Here is a 22,769-nt window from a genome sequence, read left to right on the forward strand (position 1 = left end):
CCAATGATTCTGCTGCCCTTGCTCTTCTAGGTAGTAGAGATCGCAGATTGGAACATGCTGTTTAAAGAGGCATGGTGATTATCTGCAGTGCATTTAATCACTGATCTCGTTCTGAATGTCTGGCAACCAACAGTGGACGTTCGTGAGTGAACATAGAATATAGAACATACAGTGCAGAAGGAGGCCATTCGGCCCATCGAGTCTGCACTGACCCACTGCAGCCCTCACTTCCACCCTATCCCCAATAATCCCTCCCAACCTTTTTGGTCACTAAGGGCAATTTATCATGGCCAGTCCACTTAACCTGCACGTCTTTGGGTGGTGGTGGTGAGGTAAAGCTGGGTGTCTTTAGTGTATATATGAAAACAAACGTAGAAGTAAAATAGGAAGGGGGCAAGGATTGATTGTTGGGAGACACCCAAGGCAACAATGTGGAAGTGAGATGGGGAAGAAAAGATGTTGCATGTAATACTCTGGCTGCAATTAGATAACCAAGAATGGAACCAAGCTAATGCAGTCCCAATCAGCTGAACAACAGGGAGGTATAGGAGGAGTTTTTATTGGGATTGTGTTTGTTGCAGAATGTGCCTGCTAAAGAAGTCTTCGTAGTCTTCTGTATTTTACCAGCAAACCTTTATTAACTACTTTTAACTATGTACAAATATGCAGTAACAGCTAAGCCATGGAACTATCTCCATCTTGGGTCTTAACACGCCTCTGGCCAATGCCAAAAGGAACCTAGTTATGTGTTGCCTTATATCACTGTGGATGCTACTGCACTCCCACTTTAACCCTGTATGTACCAGACCCTTTCAGAGGATTGTGCGGTGGGCTATGACAACAGGTACAGACAGATTGAGAAGGACGAGAAGGGGTAGTTTACCTTTATCACAGTCACATAGGATGCCATTTGGGAGTGACTAACATTAAAATTGACATTAAAATGGCAGGCAACTATTATAAGAGTGGGCTTCCAAGCAGTACCAAAGCAATTATTATATGTGCATATCTACAGGCTGCTGAGAGAAGGAATCCCAGGGTTTATTTGCAAGGATCCATCAGTCGTTGTAAGGAAAACTGATCTTTGATCAGCGTAATGCTTTTCAAATTCCTTTAACAGCTTTGTTACACTACTCTTTAGGTGCAGGTTTCACCATGCTATGTGGTCATAGGGTTTCAATATTGTAGTCCTTCATACCAAAAGGTCAGCACAAAAGCTTGCTTCTGAAAAGCACTTTTCACCCGTATCTCCAAATTCTTTAGTTCACCAACTTCTGTGTTAGTGATTCAGTTTATTTTGGCATGAAGATCATTTTGATGTATTTAGATGTTTGTTGAGAAGTGGAGTCTTTTGACTGGGAACTGAAGACCCTTTGTTTGTGAGGAGATGCCTCAGCTGAAAACATCTGTAGGAAATTCCCTGTTCTTTGAGAGAGATGGTTGCCTCAGAGGAAAGGTAACCAGCTCCCTGAAGAAGCCCATGATATCCACAATTTGAAAGAGTTATTAGGTTCATGTGAGGATCCTATGCTTTCTCAATATCTACTTCTTTATTTCCCATTAAGTTTTGACATTTTTTTGAAGAACGGTCCTGGAAGGAAACCAATATTAATTCAAACAGCCTTGCTCCTGCGAACTCGAGAGATCCAGAAGTGAAAAATTGCCTTTGTTTCTGTACTCTACTTTATCACCAGTTATGATGTGTGTGTCCAGTAGAAGCTGCTGGGCTGTGCTAAAATTATTCTAGTTTTTGTCTGTAAAACATCAGACACTTTGACAGTTTATTACTCAAATATTTTACCTAGGTGTCTTTCTTTGCGAGATGGACCACAGACAAATAAAAGTGTGAGATTCAACCAGATTTATTTATTGAAACAGCTACCCTTCTTAAATTATCCCAAAACAATACTAAGTGATCCCAAGGTTGCCAATTGCCTTAGTCGAGTTGTGATTCTTTGAGTGTTGATTCCTCAGGGCCTTCGCCTGCAAAGGTGGGGTTCGCACGTTGCTTCTTTCCGTCTCTGGTCGGTTGCCCAATCTTCTCTGCTATCTCCGCATGTCTTCACTGGGGAGCCTCCTGGTGGTCGATCTTTATGGCCCTCTTTTTGCCTTGCCAGAAAGTTTTCTAGCCCTCAGCCATTGAGGTATTGGGGCAGAGCTCGCAATACCCAATGGTGTTACCAATTGCAACTCTGCAGGACACCAGGAGCACAACCCCAGGGGTCCATTCCTAGGAGTATTGTTTGCACGTAACCTCCCTCCATATATGGTGCCGGCGGGAAAACCGGGCAACCCAACACAATCAATTGATGCATATGAATAGGACCGATTATCTCCTGATATGTGATTGACAGGGCAGGTCCAGACGTGTCTTAGCAGTTTTTCTGTGCTTGTATTCAAACTTGGCCAAGTTCGAATTCCCATCAGGCCCGTCCTGGGAACTAATTTGACTTAAAGTGTCCAATTTTATATCACGCACAAAGGTCGGGCAGCTGCCCATATTACCACACAATGCAAGAGGATGTCTTGATGGTTTAATAGACAAGGAGTGAAACATTATGACCAACCCTCTTTCTATTATTTTCCAAAGGAAGTGAAGTCACCTGTGTTTTTCTGAACGATACCTATATTTAAGTCTTTTTTTTAGATATGTAGCCATCTAATTGATGCCCATTTCTCCATCCTTTAGAGGTATATCATTTTCCTCATTATGTAATAATCTTTTTAACGCCGTTATGCAAAAATCACGGTTTTGAGCCGAGGTGGGATAGACAGCATGTATAGGAAGTGGAGAGAAGTGAGGCTGGTTAAGGTGAGGAAGGGCTTGTATTTGGAGGGTTTGCCAATATAGATGAATTGAAGGAGAGTGTCGAGCTCCTGAGAGGAAGTGAATTTGGGACTCTGCAGTTAAGGAACTTTTTAGTGCTTGGAACATACTGAGGTCATGAAGATTAATCTAGAAATGCAATTTCTTTCTTTATAACTGGTTCATTTGAACTGTCTAAGCTCTGGCTTGATCTTGTTTGACTTCGGCAACCAAGCATGGTTGAATTGTGTTAATAGTCAAATGAGAGACCTTCAAGGAACAACAGTTGCTGTAGTTGTTTTATCAAAACAGAATCGCTTTTCCTGGTCCATTGTACATTGCTGTGCACTTACTGGCATTAAAATCCCATTTGTCATTCTTAGCCCACTTGTTTAATTGGAGAAAATTAATTTAAACATCACAATCTCCCTTCAACTGGTTAAATGGTTTGCTGTTATTTAGTACCTTCATGACATTACAAGGACCATTTGTCTTCTTGCAATTTATAAATAATGTAAACAACAGAGGACTGAAAATAGACCTTGGGGAATTCCATTAATAATTCTTGCCTCATCTTGCTCTCACCAACTATTGACAAAATTCACCTATTTAACCTTATCCAGGCTAGTATCATTCAAGAATATATCAACTGGAGAAATGGCAGAGAAGTATATGTGCCACTTGAAATGAGAAGGAAACTAGCGAATGCAGAAGGAGGCATTTATGAAGTGTTTATAGTAGCAAAGTTTATTTCTTTTCAAAATGGAATGCCAAGAAAATGATTTTGTACGTTACATATAATAATGCGACTTTAATATTGCAGGCTTCTACCCTTGAATCATTGTCATATAGGACCAGCGGCATGTATAATTCTTTTCCCAGTCACATCTCCAAATATTCAGAACAATTCATCACGTCTCTGAATGCTGATGCGACGTCAGCCAATGACAGGTATGCAATTGCACAAAGATTTTACTGCTAGGGTAAAGAAAATGTAAACTTCTAATTTGGAAAAGAAAAGGTTTGTGCCTGATCGTCTAATTACTTTGGAAGCATGGTTGATGAGTAAAGAGATTAAACCGTGAACTTTGTTTTAATCATGTACAGAGATACCTTTCATGCTAAACTTAAATAATCAAATGGAACTAATGCAAATTGAAATGCGGTTTCCAACTTCTTAACAGATCAGCCAACACAGAAATCCAAACGTCCCGCCACGAGGAACACATGAAAAATATTCGTAGGTTCCATCAGTCCTTGCAAAGTACTGGGTTTTCGGAATCACTTTCACAAACTTCACGAACTTCACTTTTCAGTGCTCTAAGGTAAACCCGTTGCTTCTACGTTAAAGTATAAAATTATTACATTTGGGGAAAAAGCAAAATACTGCCGAAGCTGGAGACCTGAAAAAAAACACCAGCCTCTTCGAATCTTTTTAGAATAGTCCGACAGCTCCTGTTTCATAGAATGATACAAGCCAGCAGGAAGCCATTCAGCCCAGCAGGTACGTGCCAACTCTCTGAAAGAGCTGTGCCAATTAGTCACGCTCCTCCGTTCTTTCTCCATGGCACTGCAAATATTCCTGCTTTGAGCATTTATTCAATTCCCTTTTGAAATTTATTACTGAATCTGCTTCCACCATCCTTTAATGTGGTGATGCCAGCGTTGGACTGGGGTGGGCACAGTAAGACGTCTTACAGCACCATTGGTGTTGTAAGACGTCTTACTGTGACTATCCTTTAAGGCAGTGCATTTCAGATCATACCTTGCTTAATAAATTTCTTTTGCTTCATGTCTCCTCTGGTTCTTTTGCCGGTTCCATTAAATCTATGATCTTAACTCGTCTTTACACAGTTGAAGTAGTAACAATATTTAATTCCAGCCACTGTGCTTTAAGAATGGTTAATACCTTGCCGATCACATCGGTAAAAGGTACAATCCCATGCCCAAAATAGTTCATCTGATTTTCTTTTCTTTTTTAAAATAAATTTAGAGCACCTAATTATTTTTTTCCAATTAAGGGGTAATTTAGAATGCCTATCCATCTACCCTGGACATCTTTGGGTTGTGGGGGTGAGACCCACGCAGACACGGGGAGAATGTGCAAACTCCACATGAACAGTGACCCGGGACCGAACTTGGGTCCTCAGCGCCATGAGGCAGCAGTGCTAACCACTGCGCCACCATGCCACCCCCTGTCTGACTCTCTTTTCTAATCATCAGTCTTCAAAAGAACCATTGTGTCAACATTTAGTGTCATTTAGTTCAACACAGGTAAATAAAGGAAACTTGATGAGTAGTGAAAAGAATATTATATGTAATCGCCAATTTACACCCTTGAGACCATCTTCACAGAATTGAATTGTTCGCCAAATACTCATATTTTTAATGTTCAAAAGATAAGCCTGAAAATGTACATTTGGGCTATATTTGCATCATATTGAGACTTTAGGCGAGATTTTCCTGGCCACTTGAATGCGGGTTGAGAGGCGGAGGTGTGAGGGGAGAGGCCAGGGAAAAAGGGAGAACCCCATTGTGTGGCTCTGTGAAACACTCTCACTGCCAAGGAACTTTCCAAGGGATGGGCTTAGAAAATGATCAGCTGCCCGCTCCACAGCGACAGGTAGCCACTGAAGGGGATTAAGGCCCCAATTAGGAACATTTTTTTTGAACAGCTGTGCTGGTGGAGGGGCCACACCACTATGAGCAGAGGTTGCCAAGTCAATGGAGGCAGATGTTTGGACAGCAGTTATTGCATTTGGAAGCTCCATACCCACGTAAGTAAAAGGACACAATCACGACTGGGCCCAATTTCAGCAGAGGAGTTTCCCTTCACCCTAATGGACCTACCAACCTTCATTTGTAATAATAATAATCTTTATTGCCACATCTAGGCTTACGCTAACACTGCAATGAAGTTACTGCGAGAAACCCCGAGTCGCCACATTTTGGCGCCTGTTCGGGTACTTGCTGCTGTGAAGGCCAGCGAAGATGACTCCTTGTTAATGTTCCTTCAGTTTGCTGACCTGCCTCAGCAGTGCCCACCTCGCCCAGGGGCATTGCCAAGGCTCTAGAGTACAGCGCATCGAGAGCTATTAAGAATGGTGGTAATATATAAAGTAATAATGTATTAATTTTGAGAATGCTATTTTGACTATTGATTCATAAAGAATGCTATAATAATCTTTACTGGTGTCAGAAATAGGCACTGCAATGAAGTTACTGTGGAAATACTCCTAGTCGCCACACTACGGTGCCTGTTCAGGTACACTGATGGGAGAATTCAGAATGTCCAATTCACCGAACAAGTTAGTCTTTCGGTGGGAGGAAACCCACACAGACACACGGAGAACATGCAGACTTCGCACAGACAGTGACCGAAGCCGGGAATCGAACCCGGGTTCCTGAAATGTGAAGCAGCAGTGCTAACCACTGTTCTACCGTGCCGTCTACTGACCTTGAGGGCTGGAGTCTCTTTGGAAAATACAGCTTTTTATTTAGTTTAGAGACAGCAGTTTGTCAAAATACTGTGGCAAAATATTATAAAATGAAACCCCCTCCATTTGAAATAAAATGAAACATCCTCCATTTATGGGTAGCACAGTGGTTATCACTGTTGCTTCACAACTCCAGGGTTCCAGGTTCGATTCCGGCTTGGTTCATTGTGTGGAGTATGCACGTTCTCTCTGTGTCTGCGTGGGTTTCCTCAAGGTGTAGTCATCTGGGATAGCCACTTTCAGTATATAAAATGGACATTCGCAGAGCCTATAGGGAAATATGGACAATACTAAGCAACAAGAAGGTACAGAGCCTGAATGTATATTTGGAAGGCAGTCAGCAGACGGAATTGAAACTCTGGGTCGAATTACATATTGATAGCCCATCTCCGGGAAACAAAGAACGAGTGCTCAGCTAGCCGATACTATCTCAGGCATTCCGGCGCCACTACCCCAACCAGAAGAAACAAAGCAAGGCCAATGGCCACTTAGGACACGCCCAGCCATCAAGGCACCCACCCCTTTTATTGGTTTAGATCGATGACAATGATCAAGAAGCTGCCCAATTAATTGGGACCAAGTTTAAGGCTGTCTCTAAACTAAATAGAAAAAGTGCGCAAAGCCCCTCCAAGTATAAGAAGGAACCCTCAACAAAGGTTCAGCCTCTAGGATTCGGCTCTCAAGCAGAGAGAGCCTTCCACTAGCACCACCAGAAGCAAGTAAGTTCAAGTTCAACGCTCGCTACCAGACGGACGACCTTAGCTGTTCTCCTCTTACCTCTGATCCGAACAACGGCCATTGTTCCTCTGACTGAGCGGGCACCCAAAGTTAAATTTAGGGGTTAGTAATAGAGATAGTTTAGCTTGTAGTATTATTGTGCATGAGTAGATCTGACTGTGTGTAAATAAAGTAGTATTGACTTTGAACTAACTGGTGTAGCAGGGTAGCATGGTGGTTAGCATAAATGCTTCACAGCTCCAGGGTCCCAGGTTCGATTCCCAGCTGGGTCACTGTCTGTGTGGAGTCTGCACGTCCTCCCCCTGTGTGCGTGGGTTTCCTCCGGGTGCTCCGGTTTCCTCCCACAGTCCAAAGATGTGCGGGTTAGGTGGATTGGCCATGCTAAATTGCCCGTAGTGTCCTAATAAAAGTAAGTTTAAGGGGGGGTTGTTGGGTTACGGGTATAGGGTGGATACGTGGGTTTGAGTAGGGTGATCATGGCTCGGCACAACATTGAGGGCCGAAGGGCCTGTTCTGTGCTGTACTGTTCTGTGTTCTATGGTGTATTGGCTCTTTGATCGGTATTAGGGTTGAACCTTGTGGCGGTATCAAGAGATACCTGGCGACTCTGGAAGTATACTCATAATTAGGATTAAGAAAAGCGACCTTATTAACCGCCATATTTATAGCAAGTAAACAGAGCAACACGGGTGCTCTGGTTTCCTCCCACAAGTGCCGAAAGACGTGCTGTTAGGGAATTTGGACATTCTGAATTCTCCCTCAGTTTACCTGCACAGGTGCCCGAATGTGTTGCAGTGTTAATGTAAGCCTACTTGTGACAATAAAGATTATTAAATTATAGGCGGATTAAGGAAAACCCAGTGTATCAGTTTGTGATGTAACTATTTTGCTCTTAGAGTTAACGTGATTCATTTTGGAACTCTGATATTGTTATTGTTTGGAAGCATCACGAGTCTTTAAGAATATTTTGCCCACCCTACCTAGAGTGACTATAGCAACACTGTGGAAGGGGGCTAATTAAGAAGGTTCTTCAGATTTTTTTTTTTAACTATTGGGAGAGTTTTGTGTCCGAAGGATGATCAAATTTAGATTGCTTTACCCTAAAGAACGGCCATGTGTAAACTGAAAATAGTCTTGTCAGCCTTTTGCAAAGTATTGGAATGCTGACATACACCACATCAATTCTTCGGAATGGTGTTTCAGCATTCCTCCCCTCCCCGAAAACCAATAAACTGCATCTCTGCTGTCGTGTTCTGCTGTTCACCCACCTGTGGAAACTGTTCACCACGTCCGCTAGATTAATACGGCACAGTTTGAAATTGAGTAGCAGGCCACCTCCTACTGCTCTTGATCACAGAAGTTCAGTGAGACCAAATGATGAAGGGTGGTGCATTTGAGGAGCATTGATTCTCAGAAAAATAATTAAATTGAATGGAGGCGAATATGTGACAATGTGGCACCATTTTAATAACAATCTTACATGATTTTAAAAGAAGAAAATTAAAAGCAACTTGGCCGCTATGTAGTTTTATTCTTTGGACAATGTCATTTTTTTCACTTCACACATGGGTGTATTGTCTTGAAGTAAATAAAACTGCTTTTGTTTATTACAACTGAAATGTCATGTTTTTTTAATGTTATCCCTCTTTTGATGTGCAGGAGGAATCTCAGTGAGTTGGATGATATTCAAAGATACTTCAGTCAAAAGCTTTCTACATCCTCATTTTCTCGAATGATAAACCCCACCCCAGCGCAAAGAGCAGATGAAAATACTATGAATTATCACCATAGATCATCAAATTCTTGTGATGAGCAACATCTCTTGGAGAAGTCAAATAAACTGGTCTCTGAAACCCAGCATTTTATAAATGGTGAGCAGAAGCAATTTTCAAATTTGATTACAATGTTTTCTTATCCAATTTCACAAATCAGGATTATTTAAATCAATAGTCAAATTTTCTGTAGAAAATAACTTTGTTCTCAGACTTCGTAATTGTAAGATTAATTCGATCTTTCCATAAAAAGGCGAGTTTGTGAAATTAAAAAGGGGATAGTATTTTGATGAAGAAAAGTTCTTCAGAAGTGAAACGATCCATCATCTTATAAGACTAGTGACACAATTGACCGACAAAATATTGCGTTCCAACAACCCGAAAACTGCTGTTGCACATGCCATTGAACTGCTTTGCAGTTTTATTTTTATATAAATGGTAATTATTGCAGATTTATATGTGCCAAAACCTACAGAACAGACCTTTTCCAACTGACTAACCAAAGTTGTTTTTAATGTAGTTCTTAAGGCTTTTCATTTGATGGTTGTCTCTCTGGTTCTTTAAGCGCAAATTGATATTTCAAAACTTCTTTTGTCTTTGAAACTTATGGGCGCGATCCACCAGCCGCGTTGCACTCTCGCTTGAGTGCAGTGCGGCCTGTGAATGCCGGGAGAGTCCTCTCGCAGGCTTCGCACGTTTCATGCCTCGTGGGGTTTATCTCATTCCCGCGAGGCGTCAGAGTCAGAATCCTGCCCACAGGGGGCAGGACCAAACGGCGAATTTACCCACTATCCACTGGCATGACAGGATCCACCGGCCTCCCCAGTGAGGACCAGGCGAATCAGCACCCGGGGAGGTCTCCCGGGCCATCAGAGACCCCTGGGTGATTAGGGTCAGTCCAGCTCCCTGGCCCTCCTCTGAGATCGTGGGCACTTTGGCACTGGCACTGCCAAGGTTCCCGGATGGCACTGCCAAGCTGGCAGAAGCACTGCCTGAGTGTCAGGGTGGCAGTGCATGGGTGCACGTGGCAGGGAGGCACTGCCAAAGTTCAGGGATCGAGGGGGGGGGGCCATGCCCATGAAAGTAGGGTGGGTAAGGTGGGGCCTCCGAGAGCTTGGGGGGGGCGGGGGGGGGTGGTATGTTGGATGGGGTTCCTGGAAAGGTGGGGGTGCAATAATGGGGCTTGGGGGAGCCCCACCAGGGACTTGATAGTGAGGCGTCCTCACTTGGAGAGTGTGGGGTAGTGTCCATGGGTGGGGGGTGAGGGGTAGTGCCCATGTGTGTGGGGGGGTGACATTGCCCATGGGTTGGGGGGGTATGGGGGTCCCACAAGTTCACTCAGAGATCAGGGCACCCTTTAAATGGCGGCCAGATCTCATTAAATTCAGCTCCCCAGTGCTAAAGAAAATTCCAAGTGTGAGCTAAACCAGTGAGATGCTCAGTGAGGCCTCAAAAAAAAAAATGACTACGTATCATTGACTAGCGGTGGGGAACACGTCGGCAGAATCGACAGGAAACTCCCTGAAAAAACCGTCACAAATGAACTTAGAAATTTTTTGGAAAATCACGCCCTAGGTCTTTATCACCACACAACCCAGTTATAGGGTAATAACCACTATCTACAAAAAAGGCACGATTGAAATGGTTTCATGGCATGTACAAAAAGCAGTTAAAATAATTCATATGTCACTAACTGCCGTAGCTGTGCATTTGATGTGCTTCATGTAGCAACGATATTAAAAATGATGCATGTCCTCTCGTGGAATAGGATAAGCATCAGCTTCTGTCAGGTCAGTTAGTTTGCAATAGCCTGCAGAGAATATATGGTTACGTGCATTTTATAGACCAATGCTGCTGGATATCCATGCTACTTCCCAGTCCAGTATCCTCTGCCTGTGATGTGTGTTTTCTCACAAATTTGAGCCACATGATATTGTGGATTGACACAAGGATTTGAAGTGTTGGTATTTACTACTTACGCTAATTACTTTAAATAGTCTGCTTTTCTGAAAGACTGGGCTGGATTCTGTGCTGCCAGTAGTGGAGTTCCCAACGTAGCGGAGAATCCAGCGTTATGTAAAAAGCAGCCTTGATCCCGTTCCAATCCTCGGGATCCCCAGGTATAGACTTTCACACCCTGTGCCAACAGGAGGATGCAAATAGGTAAAATTGATCCATTTGCATCCTAATAGTGGGCTTGGCACCTAATTTATCCAAGTCTGCGTGATCCTCTGGACCTGATATCAGTGGGCGAGAATTAATGCAGGTATTTCCCAACTTGGCCCTGGCGTGGTGGGCAAGTGGGTAATGCAATGCAAATCCTTCCCACTAGACCCCCATTACAGAGGCTCCCACCAGAACCCCTCCCCCCACATCTCCTCCCCCTCCCTCCACATAAGAGGCATCACCATTACAGAGACTCCCACCAGAGATGACCCATTACAGAGACTCCTGCCTGGTAGCTAGAGCAGTCCAGGCAGAGACAGTGGAAAAATCATTGTTCTAAAACTCATCTGTGCAGTACACCTGCTAGCTCAGGCAGAGGAAGCAACAACTGTAAATTTCTAGATAGCGAAAATCACATCAACTGGGTTTAAACCACCTCAGATCTTTGATCTGCCAGGCTTTCATTCACATCAATGGGAATTGGTTTTACTAGGATGTGATTGCAGTTTGCACACAGCCAGCTGGCTGGATTGTTTAATCTAATTTCCCTTCATGCTTGAATGGATCTCCAGTACCTTGCTGTGCAACTAACCACATGTTTATAAACATCTATCTATGATTGACAGCTCTTGGGCCACATCAAAGGCAGTTAAGTGCTTTCCCTTTTTTTCCGTGGAAAGCACTTAACTGCTTTTGACTGGTGAGTTTTAAAGCAGTGATATTTTTCTCTGTCTCTTTCTGGACTGCTCTCTAGCTTCTTCCAGACAGGGGTCTCTGTATTGGAGGAGGGGGCGGTCTCAGTAATGGGTAGCAGTCTCTGTAATGGGGGAGACGGTATCTGTTATGTAGGGGTGGTGGTCTCTAAAATGTAGGGGTCTCTGTAATGTAGGGGGGCAGTCTCTGTAATGCAGGGGGGACGGTCCTTGTAATGGAGGGGACAGACTAATGGGGATGTCTGGTGGGGGGGGGGCTCTCTTATTGGAGGGGGTTTGTGTCACCATTGTACTGTGGGACGGCGGGGGTCACCCAGCAAATCCCCTGGTTGGGTGGGCAGAATAACGTTGCGGGGGGCAGCTGCTGGACCTCACTATGAGACCACCCACTCAGAATGGCAGCCCGATAGAATGATTTGCAGGGGAATCCCTTGCAGTCCCCGTCATGTATAAATTTGCATGGCATGATGATCACCTCTGGATTCTCACTTACAGCGCGAGTGCAAACCAGAGGCGATTCATTGCCATCAGGAGAACATAATCTCCCAAACAGAGAATTCAGCCCAGTGGCTGGAATCCTAAAAACACCTTTCCTCACCTGGGTTTTCTATGTTGGGAGGGAACTAACCAAATGGTGATTTCATCCGCAATTTTACTTTTTGATAAGACCTCTATAATATCACTTTCCTTCTACTCTGGGGTGGCTATGATGCATACAGCCATTGTTTTGTAAGTTAAATTTTAGCATGTTCATTTGATAGATTGGGGTGCAATCTATATCCAGAAACCAGAGCCAGTTATATGCGATACAATTCTATACTAAATTTGTGCATTGGCACCTGATAACACATTAACAGCTAACCAAAAGCAAAGTATTGGTAGAATTGCTTTCTTATTCATGCCTGTTTGCACTTTAAATATAACAGGACTGCAAGAAGCAAATAAAGTTGATGTTACTTCTCCAACACAGTCTTCTCGAGCTACAGAAGATTGGGTGAAAATAGTTGAAAATGAACCACAACGATTAGAAAATGAAAGAAACATAAGCCAGTGTGAAGTTTTCCCATATGTGCAGTCACCAGAGAGAGACAATCTGAAGACTTGCATTCCTCAGATCTGCACACAAGGAAATTCAGAGTTGGGACACATTAAACTTGATGAATACTTTGATCAAGAGCAGATAAATTCCCAGAATAATAGATCCAATGTAGAAAACGGAAACCAGCAAAATGACGATAGCAGTGAAGAAGGATATGAGGAAGATGTGATACAGCCAAGAATCTTAAATGACATGACCGTTATGACTGACAGGACCAGCCCTTGGTCAAGTATCGTCTCCGAATTTGAAGATAATTACAGGCACGAATGTGAAGCTACACAAGAGACTCATGAGCCAATTGGAAATGGAGGTCTGGCTGAGGAAAAACAAGCAATTCCTGTCTATGTACATGATGAGCTGTTTACTGAGAGGGTACAAGATAAAAATTGTAATCTACCTGGCAATATTGCAACAGGTGAGTCCCCACCTTCAGCTAGATTTTCATTAGTAATTGAAGGAATAAACCTCGACATGCCAGACAGAAATTTAATTGTCCAAAGTGAGCAGTTCTCAGAAACAGAGTTACTAGAAATACAGTCCTCGGATGATCAAGATTTGTTTTCCTCAAACCCTGATGAAGCAGAAGACCTGATACAAGAAAATGAGGATGTTACAGAATATAATATTTTTCCCAGTGGAGAATTTTCACTTACTGATAGAGAGAAAGGAGGCCTAAAAGTAAATAGTGTTCATGAAGACGACCACCACAACAATACAAACAGAGAAATTGATATCCAAGAGTTATTCAAAAGACAGAACCACGAAGGCCCACAGTTCTCTGAAGCTGGTGGGGAATGTGTTCAGAGGAGACGCGAGGAGAGTGCAGATACAGATTCATCAGAAGATACTCATTCGGTCAGATTGTATCCTTTAGTAACCATAACTTATTTTAAAGTGAACTTTTATTCAGGCACACATTTGTTCCGAATATATTCCAATGAAAGGCTGCAGTGATAAGCATTTGTGGAATGTTATTTATGTGTAGTTAGCCATGTGCAATGACACTTTGTCATCGTTGCTGATTGAGCTTTTCATAATTTGGGACGGTGATTTAAATGGATTTTAATTACCAGTTATTAGCTGGCTGTACTTTCTCATCACCTAATATAAAATGGATTAATCATATTGAGTAATAACCAGTAGTGCTCATGTCATTAGAATTAGTATTTCAGGATGGAAAAGTAGTGGTGAAGACAAATTTTGCGCAGAAAATCCTATACCATTTGCTGTTTCATATTGATTTGTATTTTTCATATTTATATTTTCATATATGTTCTAAATATCAATAATTGAATTGTGTACAAAGGAACCAGTTGATCCAGTTCCCCAATATTGTTGTAGACAGTCTGGTCCCAGAGATTGGAGTTGGGAAAGAAATATAGCACGTTCCCGGTGTGAAGTAGGCTATACTGAAGAAGCTATATATGTTTGTGCTCTTAAAAAGCTCATTAATGTTAATAATCTTTAACATCTTTATTCAGATCTGATCCAGTTGTAATTCCTAACTTTTTTCTGCCACCAAGTCATTTAGAAGCTTCAATGCGGTTGTTAAATGTTGCACAGTCAATCCCCAGAGCAGCGACAAATCACGTAAGTCACAATTGTTCTCTTGCATTTGTTGCACTGGTCAAAAATTGCATCCACTTAATTTAAAATTGTATATTAATTTTGAGAGCAAAATTATCTTATGAATGTTTAGTGCCAGGTGAAAGTTATGGTGGCAGGAATTAATAACTGATTGAACATACGTAATTGAGGAGTCTGGTTTGTTCATATGTCTCACAAGCAGCTGTATGTACTAATGATTGTTAGATTGTCATAAAAGGTCAAGAGAATTTCCTCAGTTTTTTTCCTTATATGGCTGAAGTTCATAGAATCCCTACAGTGGAGAAGGAGGCCATTCGGCTCATCGAGACTGCAACGATCCTCCAAAAGAGCACCCTATCTAAGTCCAATCCCTGTAACCCTTTTAAGGGGCAATTTAACATTACCAAAAACCTAACCTGCTCACCTTTGGACTGTGGGAGGAAACGGGAGCACCAGCGGAAACCCACGCAGACACTGGGAGAATGTGCAAACTTCTGAGGTTGGAATCAAATCCTCATCTCTGGCACTTTGAGATAGCAGTGCCACCGTGGTTATGTCCCTTAGTTTTACCTGCGATGAGAGTAGCATTTCTAGGTAGTGGATGAATGATTTGTAAGATTGTGCTATTAGCTTGGCATGGTGGATATCAGAATATTTGGTCATCATTTTTGTAAATGGTCTTCCGGTTGCGGCTATGCCGGGTAGGTCGCACGGTCGGCAGCTACTGCCAACAACGGACTTTTGGGCCCTTGTACGGAGCTCCAGCGGCACTTGGACGATGATTCCCGGTGTGGCAAGGAAACAGTGAAGATCCCCCGGCGCTGTGTGGAGTGGACCAGGAGTGGGGCAATCAAAATGCTGCTTTGGAGAAGAGGGGAGAACGGGCGCGAAAAGGCAAGATGGCGGCCGGCGCGGATCAGGCAGCGTCGGCCCAGTAGTCACGGGAGCAGCAGGAGTTTCTTAGAAGCTGCTTCACTGAGTTAAAAGCGGAGATGCTGGCCCCTATGAAAGCTTCTATTGAAAGGTTGGTGCAGCGCCAGAGGATGCAGGGGCCGGCGATTAAGGAGGTGCAGAAAAAGGCCTCTGACAACGAGGACGAGATTTAGGGCCTGGCGGATAGAGTGGAGGCGCACGAGGCCCTGCACAAAAGATGGCAGGAGAAGCTGGAAGACCTTGAAAACAGGTCAAGGAGGCAGAACCTGTGAATTCTGGGCCTCCCTGAAGGCGCGGAGGGGTCGGATGCGAGTGCATTTGTGACCACGATGCAGGGGTCGCTGATGGGCGCGGGGGCCTTCCTGCGGCCCCTGGAGCTGGAAGGGGTGCACAGAGTCCTGGCAAGGAAGCCTAAAGTGAATGAGCCACCGAGAGCTATGGTGATAAGATTCCACCGCTTCACCGAATGTGTCCTGGGATGGGCAAAGAAGGAGCGAAGCAGTAAGTGAGAGAACTGTGAGATCCGTATCTACCAGGACTGGTGCAGAGCTGGCTAAGAGGCGTGCGGGATTCAACCGGGCCAAGGCAGTCCTCCACAGCAAAGGGGTGAAATTCAGGCTGCTACAACCAAGAAACTGTGGGTCACGTACCAAGACCGGTGCTATTACTTCGATACGCCGGATGAGGCTTGGACTTTTATTAAGAACAAGAAGCTGGACTTGAATTAATGGACAGTTGTATGTTGTTGGGGCACGCCGGTGGGGCGAGGGGGCGGTGTTATGTTGGTTTTCCTCCGTGTTTTTTTTTTTGCCTCTTTGTTCTGGGCCCTCGAGGTTCTGGGTCTATTTGCTGTTAGTATAGAGCTGCGCCACAGGCAGTGGGGACGGGCCGGACAGCGGGAGCAGTTCGTGGTGGGGGGAGAGGGGGGGGGGGGGGGGGGGAGAGTTGCTCATCGTCAGGTATAGCACCCGAAGTTTGTTTGAGCTTTTCTTTCTTGACACACGGGAATAAGGGGGGGGATTGGAGGTAGAGGCGGAAGCGGCCGGGGTCAGCATGAGTCAGCTCACTTACGGGAGAGCAATGGGGGGGGAATTGGGGTTAAGCAGATGCTTGACTTGGGAGAGGGGGATTGGGGGGGGGGGTGTAGGATGCTGCTTTGCTGGCTGTAGGGGAAGCAACTTTTGGAGTTAAAGGGGGAGTCGGGACGGGGAGTCTCCGGCTGGGGGGCTGGAGTGTGAGGCGCGGTCACGCGGCTGGCCTAAAAAGGGGATGGTTAGTCGGGGGGGAGGTTGAATGGGCCGGTCAAGAGGGCCCGTGTGTTCTCGCACTTAAAGGGGCTAAAGGCAGACGTAGCCATGCTACAAGAAACGCATCTGAAGCTCGCTGATCAAACTAGGCTGAGGAAGGGATGGATGGGGCAGGTCTTTTACTCTGGGCTGGATGCGAAGACCAGGGGAGGTCACAATCTTGGTAAGCAAACGGGTGGCATTTGAGGCGGGGGGTATTGTGGCGGATAAAGGGGGTAGATATATTATGATGAGTGGCAAGCTGCAGGGGGCCTGAGTGGTGCTAGTGAACATGTATGCCCCGAATTGGTACGATGCGGATTTTATGAAGCGAATGTTGAGTAAAATCCCGGACCTGGAGTCATGCAGTCTGGTAATGGGGGGGGGGGGGGGGGGGATTTTATTTTTTGTGGTAAGCAGGGCGCTAATCCAGAGAGTGGAGGGGATAGAGTACTCAGCCATTGCGGTCTCGGACCATGCTCCGCACTGGGTGGAGTTGAGGCCAACGGTCGGAGTACTCTATGGAGACTGGACGTAGGACTATTGGCGGATGAGAAGGCCTGTGGGCGGATTAGGAGGCGGATGGGGAGAAGGCAAGTAGGATGCTGGCGCACCAACTACGGAAGAGAGAGGCGGCCAGGCAAATTGGGGGAATTAGGGACGGGGGGGTAACACGGTCCTGAGCTCGGAAAGGATCAATGAGGTTTCAAGGATTTCTATGGTAAATTGTATGAGTCAGAACCCCCGGAGGGGAGGGATGGATGAAGCAATTCTTGGGCCAACTGAGGTTCCCGAAGGTGGAGGAGGAGCTAGTAGAGGGATTAGGGGCCCCAATTGAGTTGGAGTAGTTGGTTAAAGGTTTGGAGGGTATGCGGTCGGGCAAGGTCCCGGGACCGGATGGATATCCTGTAGAATTCTATAGGAAATTCTCAGAGCCGTTGAGCCCGCTATTGTTGAGAACCTTCAACGAGGATAAGGAAAGGGAAACCCTTCCCCCGACGATATCGCGGGCCTTGATTTCGCTCATCCTTAAACGAGATAAGGACCTGTTGCAATGTGGCTTACAGGCCGATTTTGCTCCTTAATGTAGACGCCAAACTGTTGGCCAAGATCCTGGCCACTAGAATTGAGGACTGTGTCCCAGTGGTGATTAATGAGGACCAGACGGGGTTTGTCAAGGTCAGGCAGCTGAACACGAATGTGCGTAGGCTCCTGAACGTGATCATGATGCCTTTGGAGGCAAGGGCCCCCTGTCCGCCCTGCTGTTTGCCCTGGCAATCGAGCCGTTGGTGCTGAGGATGTCTAGAAATTGGAGGGGGCTGGTTCGGGGAGGGGAGGAGCATCGTGTTTCACTGTACGCGGATGACCTGCTCCTGTATATTTCAGATCCGGTGGAGGGGATGGGGGAGGTCATGCCGATCCTAAAAGATTTTGCGGATTTCTCTGGGTATAAGTTGAATGTCGGGAAAAGCGAGCTTTTTGTGATCCATGCAAGGGGCCAGGAAAAGAGACTGGGAGAGCTTCCGCTCAAGATGGTGGAGAGGAGCTTTTGCTATTTAGGCATACGGGTGGCTGAGAGTTGCCCTGCACAAGCTCAACCTAACTTGGCTTGTGGATCAGATGGAGGGGACTTTAAGAGGTGGGATATGCTCCCGCTTTCCTTGGCAGGCAGGGTGCAGTCCGTGAAAATGACGGTCCTCCCCATGTTCTTGTTCGTCTTCCAGTGCCTTCCCATCCTCATCCCCAAGTCCCTCTTCAAGCGGGTGAACAGGATTATCACGGGATTTGTGTGGGCAAACAAGACCCCACGAGTTAAAAGACTGTTCGCAGTCGGGGTGCAGGGGGGCAGGCGCTGCTGGACTTCTGCAGCTATTACTGGGCAGCGAACATATCCATGATTCGGAAATGGGTAGTGGGGTGGGGTGCATTTTGCAGGGATACTAGCCTGATAATGGCACCGTTGGCGCTCTCGCCGGCACGGTACACCATGAGCCCAGTGGTGATAGCGGCACTGAGGATCTAGGGTCAGTGGAGAAGGCACAGGGGGGAGGTAGGGGCCTCAGTCTGGACCCGGGTACCAAAAGGATGGGGGACTTGTTTATAGATGGGACTTTCTCTAGCCTGAAGGTGCTAGAGGAGAAATTCAGTTTGCCCCCGGGGAGTACCTTTATGTACCTGCAAGTCCTCGCTTTCTTGAAGAAGCAGGTGGTGGAATTTCCGCTGCTGCCTTCCTGCAGGATACAGGACAGGGTGGTCTCGGGCATGTAGGTAGGAGACGTTAAGGTATCAGACATATCCCAGGAGCTGCAGGAGGCGGAGGAGGCCTCGGCGGAGGAGCTGAAGGGCAAGTGGGAGGAGGAGCTGGATGAGGGCCTGTGGGCAGACGTCCTGGGCAGGGTCAATTCCTCCTCATCTTGTGCCAAGCTTAGCTTGATTCAGTTTAAGGTGGTCCACCGGGCGCACATGACAGCGGCACGAATGAGCAAGTTCTTTGGGGTGGAGGACAGGTGTGTGAGGTGTCCAGGGAGCCCAGCAAACCATGTCCATATGTTTTGGGCATGCCCGGCGCTTAAAGAATTCTGGCGAGGCTTTGCAAAAGCTATGTCCAAGGTCTTGGACACTTGGGTAAAGCCAAGTCTGGGGATAGCGATATTTGGGGTGTTAGAAGATCCGGGAGTGCAGGAGTCGAATGAGGCAGGAGTCTTGGCCTTTGCCTCCTTGGTAGCCCAGAGACGGATCTTGTTAACGTGGAGGGATGCAAAACCCCCAAGTGTGGAGACTTGGGTCAGTGACATGGCTGGGTTTCTAATTTTGGAGAGGATAAAGTTTGCCTTAAGAGGGTCCTTGCTGGGGTTCTCCAGGCGGTGGCAAGGGTTCCTTGATTTTCACGCGGAATGTTGAGTGAGGAGGTCAGCAAACGGGGGTGGGGGGGGGGGGGGTGGGAGAGGGGGGAACTGTATGGGTTGTGGATAGATCTCTCTTGTAAATTGTAGTTATCCCACCTTGTTTTGTTAAGTTGTTAATTTTTTTTCCCTTCATTTGGTAGTGGTTTTGTAAAAACTCTGTAAAATCTTGAATTTTAAAAAAAGTTTTAAAAAAAAATAAAAAATTTGGTAAATGCTTTCTTTTCCTGTCCATCATTGCTGATATCTCAATAGGATTGCCGTTATCCACTGATATTTTGAAGGGGAAGGAAAATCAATTGCCTTTCTCCAATGCAATCCATTTTAATGCACCTTCTGGGGAATACCTCTGTAGAACTTGCACATGAACATTTTGTCCAGCCTTAAGTAGTTGGTGAGCTATTGCTACTTTGCACGGCAGATTTAAAAACATGTTTGTGCCAACTAAGAGCTCAAAATAACCTGGCCTTTTATAATTTGTGGCAGGCTCCTTCTGCTGTGTAGGAAGATTATTACGCACTTTATTACATAACTGGTTTCTTATTACAGTATTCTGACACACACTGTCCATTAGTACTGTTTACTTCATTCAGGCTTACTGTTCCAATCATTCTGTTATGAGATCACTACAGTAGGCCATATATATTTAGCATACCGTAAACAGATTGCTTTTATACATTATTTTTACTTTATGATTTGACTTCTACTGGTCAGGTATTCAATTCCAATAATATTTAATTCCCGCAGATTAAAGGATAAATGCTTTATACCCCAGGTTTGAATCCAATTTTCCTGGTATATTAACTGATTTGAGACATGCTGGATGTTGAGATGTTACAATTGGCTTGAATAACACCGAGTTGAAAGGGATGGAATGGAGGCAAAGCACTAACTAGCATTCCTGCTCCCAATTGTGATCAAGTAAGCTGGCGACTGCACGTATGTGGACACATTCTGCTGTTTTTTCAAGTGTTATTTTTCTCTAGTTCAGGGGCCATGAAGTAGCAGTGCAGCCGCATCACTTGGATCAATGCAATGAACCAAACCTTCTTCCCAATGTAGTTTGATACTACTATGCATTGATTTTCCAATGTTTTATCAGCAGAACATTTTCTCTTGTATTTTACATTGTATTGTATTGCAGCACTGCTCCAACAAAAACACTTTGGTTGCCAACAATTAAAAACATTGCATTTGTATGTAATTCCGAACTTAAATTTGTTAAGACATAATAACACTTTAATGTGGATATTGTCATGGGAGTGTTCCTTTAAGAAATGTTTTTGTCTTACCACATGGCTTCAGTGATGTCATTGTGTGGGTGGAGCTGGGCTGTGGCTCTGTGAGCCTTTACTTTCACTTTGAGTTTGGAACTGGCTGTAGCTCTGAGTTTAACTTTCACTTTGAGTTTTGGACTGGTTTTGAACTGCACAGGTTGAAAGAAGTTTCTCTCTATCTTAATTTTAAAAGTTGTTTCCAGACTACTTGATAACTTAAAGATAATTGCTTTCTGGAAGGAATTCAAATCTGCTGTTTTGAAATGGGGAACAGAGTGCCATGTGCTGGGCCACATCTTTGAAAAGGGGTTTCTGGTTTTACTTGGATTTTGTTATTGAATTGGAACAGTTAAGGTGGAATTTATTAAGGGTTATACATAGATTACTGTAGCTGTGCAGGGTCTTTACGTTTGTAGTTGATAATACTGTATGTTTATGCAAATTCATAGAGTAAACCTCGTTTTTTGATTAAAAGCATCTAAGAACTCTGTTGAATAACACCTGAAAGGCAGGCTCTTGTGCTCATCGTAACCAAAATCAATAAACAGTTATAGGTCAGGTGAACTCCACGATCTACTTCGGAATTGGTAAACCCTGGCCCATAGCAATGTTTACAGGTATAAATGGTATGTAAACATTTATAATGGAAAGATTCCAATGTATACAACTGCCTGTTGCTATGTAGATGCAGACTCCAGCAACTAGGTAATGGTGTGGGTGACACTTTGAAGTCCTTACTCCAACCTATAGTATGTTGGCTCTTTGTTGAGCTTCTCTTGCTCTATTTTGTAGCCTAGCTGTAAGCTGCTTTCTCTGCCTTTTAGCTTCCTTTTTGCTTCCTTAAACTGATCCCTTATTTTTCTTTTACTTTCTAGCTTCTTTTCATAATTCTTTCACAGAATGTGGGCATCTTTGGCTAGACCTGTCCTTAATTACCCTCGAGAAGGTTGAACAGCGGTTGTGCATGTAGTGTAGGTACACCCAGAGTAGTGTTAAAGAGGGAGAGATGGGGTCTGTTTATTGTACACTTTCGGGATCTGGTTGTCGTCAAGGGGCAGGGGGAGCTGTTTGGGGGTGGGGGGATCTGGGGTTTACGTTGGGTTTGCGTTTATTCTTTGTAAAAAAAATTGTTAAAATATTGAAAAATATATATTTTTAATTAAGGGGTGCTGATTCATCAGCTGATGGAGGGCAGTTTATCTGATGCCATGAAACCTCAAGTGGTCCGGAGTCAATGTATACTATTCTGCCATTGTCCCTGGTGGGTCGGCCCTGCAATAGGACAAGACCTACCCTGGGATGGTGATGGTGGTCTGAATGTATGATTCATTAAGTATGATTGTATTAGGCTGTTGCTTGACAGGACTGTGGGGTAGTTCTCTCCCCATTTTGGCACAGGCCCCCAAATCTTTGTAAGGAGAAATTTACTGGGTCGACAGGTCTTGTTGTCATTTCCGGTGCCGAAGTCGATGCTGGTTTCATTCCTTTCAACTTTCCCATGCAAACCCATCCATCCACTTCTTCCCATGGCACCACAGCTACATTAGTATTTCAGACTGCATACTGCATTGGTATTTCAGATATATTGATTTGTATTGAACAAGGAATCCAGTGTTAAAGTGACATCTTTTCAGTGAATAAAGTATATTAAAGTGTAGCCTTATAAAGCACAACTCTTAACATAGTTGTTTGATGTTATAGGTACACGCAGTTATAACATTTACATAATTCTCTAATGATCACAACAGTGTGTAACTCCATCATGCCGCACTAAAAGCGGATGGATAAAATGAGTGTGACATTCTCAGTTTTTAAAAATATTATTTCTGTGGCAATCATCAACAATTTACAGAAGACTATGGGCTGAATTCTCTGCCGTCGGGATTCTTCGTTTTGCCGGCAGCCCGGGGGTTTCCCGACGGCCGGCATGGGACTGCCCCACAATGGGAAACCCCATTGACCAGCCGGCAAAACTGAGAATCCCGACCATGA

General features: G+C 44.7%; 1 protein-coding gene across 1 annotated transcript in view; it reads left to right on the plus strand.

The window, feature by feature from the left end:
• The window catches only part of c2cd3 (C2 domain containing 3 centriole elongation regulator), a 173,547-nt gene that overhangs the window by 142,309 nt on the left and 8,469 nt on the right, over positions 1 to 22,769 (plus strand). The window contains exons 28-32 of the mRNA XM_038817737.1: positions 3,630 to 3,757; positions 3,991 to 4,131; positions 8,701 to 8,912; positions 12,619 to 13,654; positions 14,273 to 14,381. Of these exons, the coding sequence (XP_038673665.1) occupies positions 3,630 to 3,757; positions 3,991 to 4,131; positions 8,701 to 8,912; positions 12,619 to 13,654; positions 14,273 to 14,381 (1,626 nt within the window). The remainder of the gene's footprint in view (positions 1 to 3,629; positions 3,758 to 3,990; positions 4,132 to 8,700; positions 8,913 to 12,618; positions 13,655 to 14,272; positions 14,382 to 22,769) is intronic.

Source organism: Scyliorhinus canicula, chromosome 14 (assembly GCF_902713615.1).
Source record: "Scyliorhinus canicula chromosome 14, sScyCan1.1, whole genome shotgun sequence".
In the NCBI taxonomy this organism is placed as follows: domain Eukaryota; kingdom Metazoa; phylum Chordata; class Chondrichthyes; order Carcharhiniformes; family Scyliorhinidae; genus Scyliorhinus; species Scyliorhinus canicula.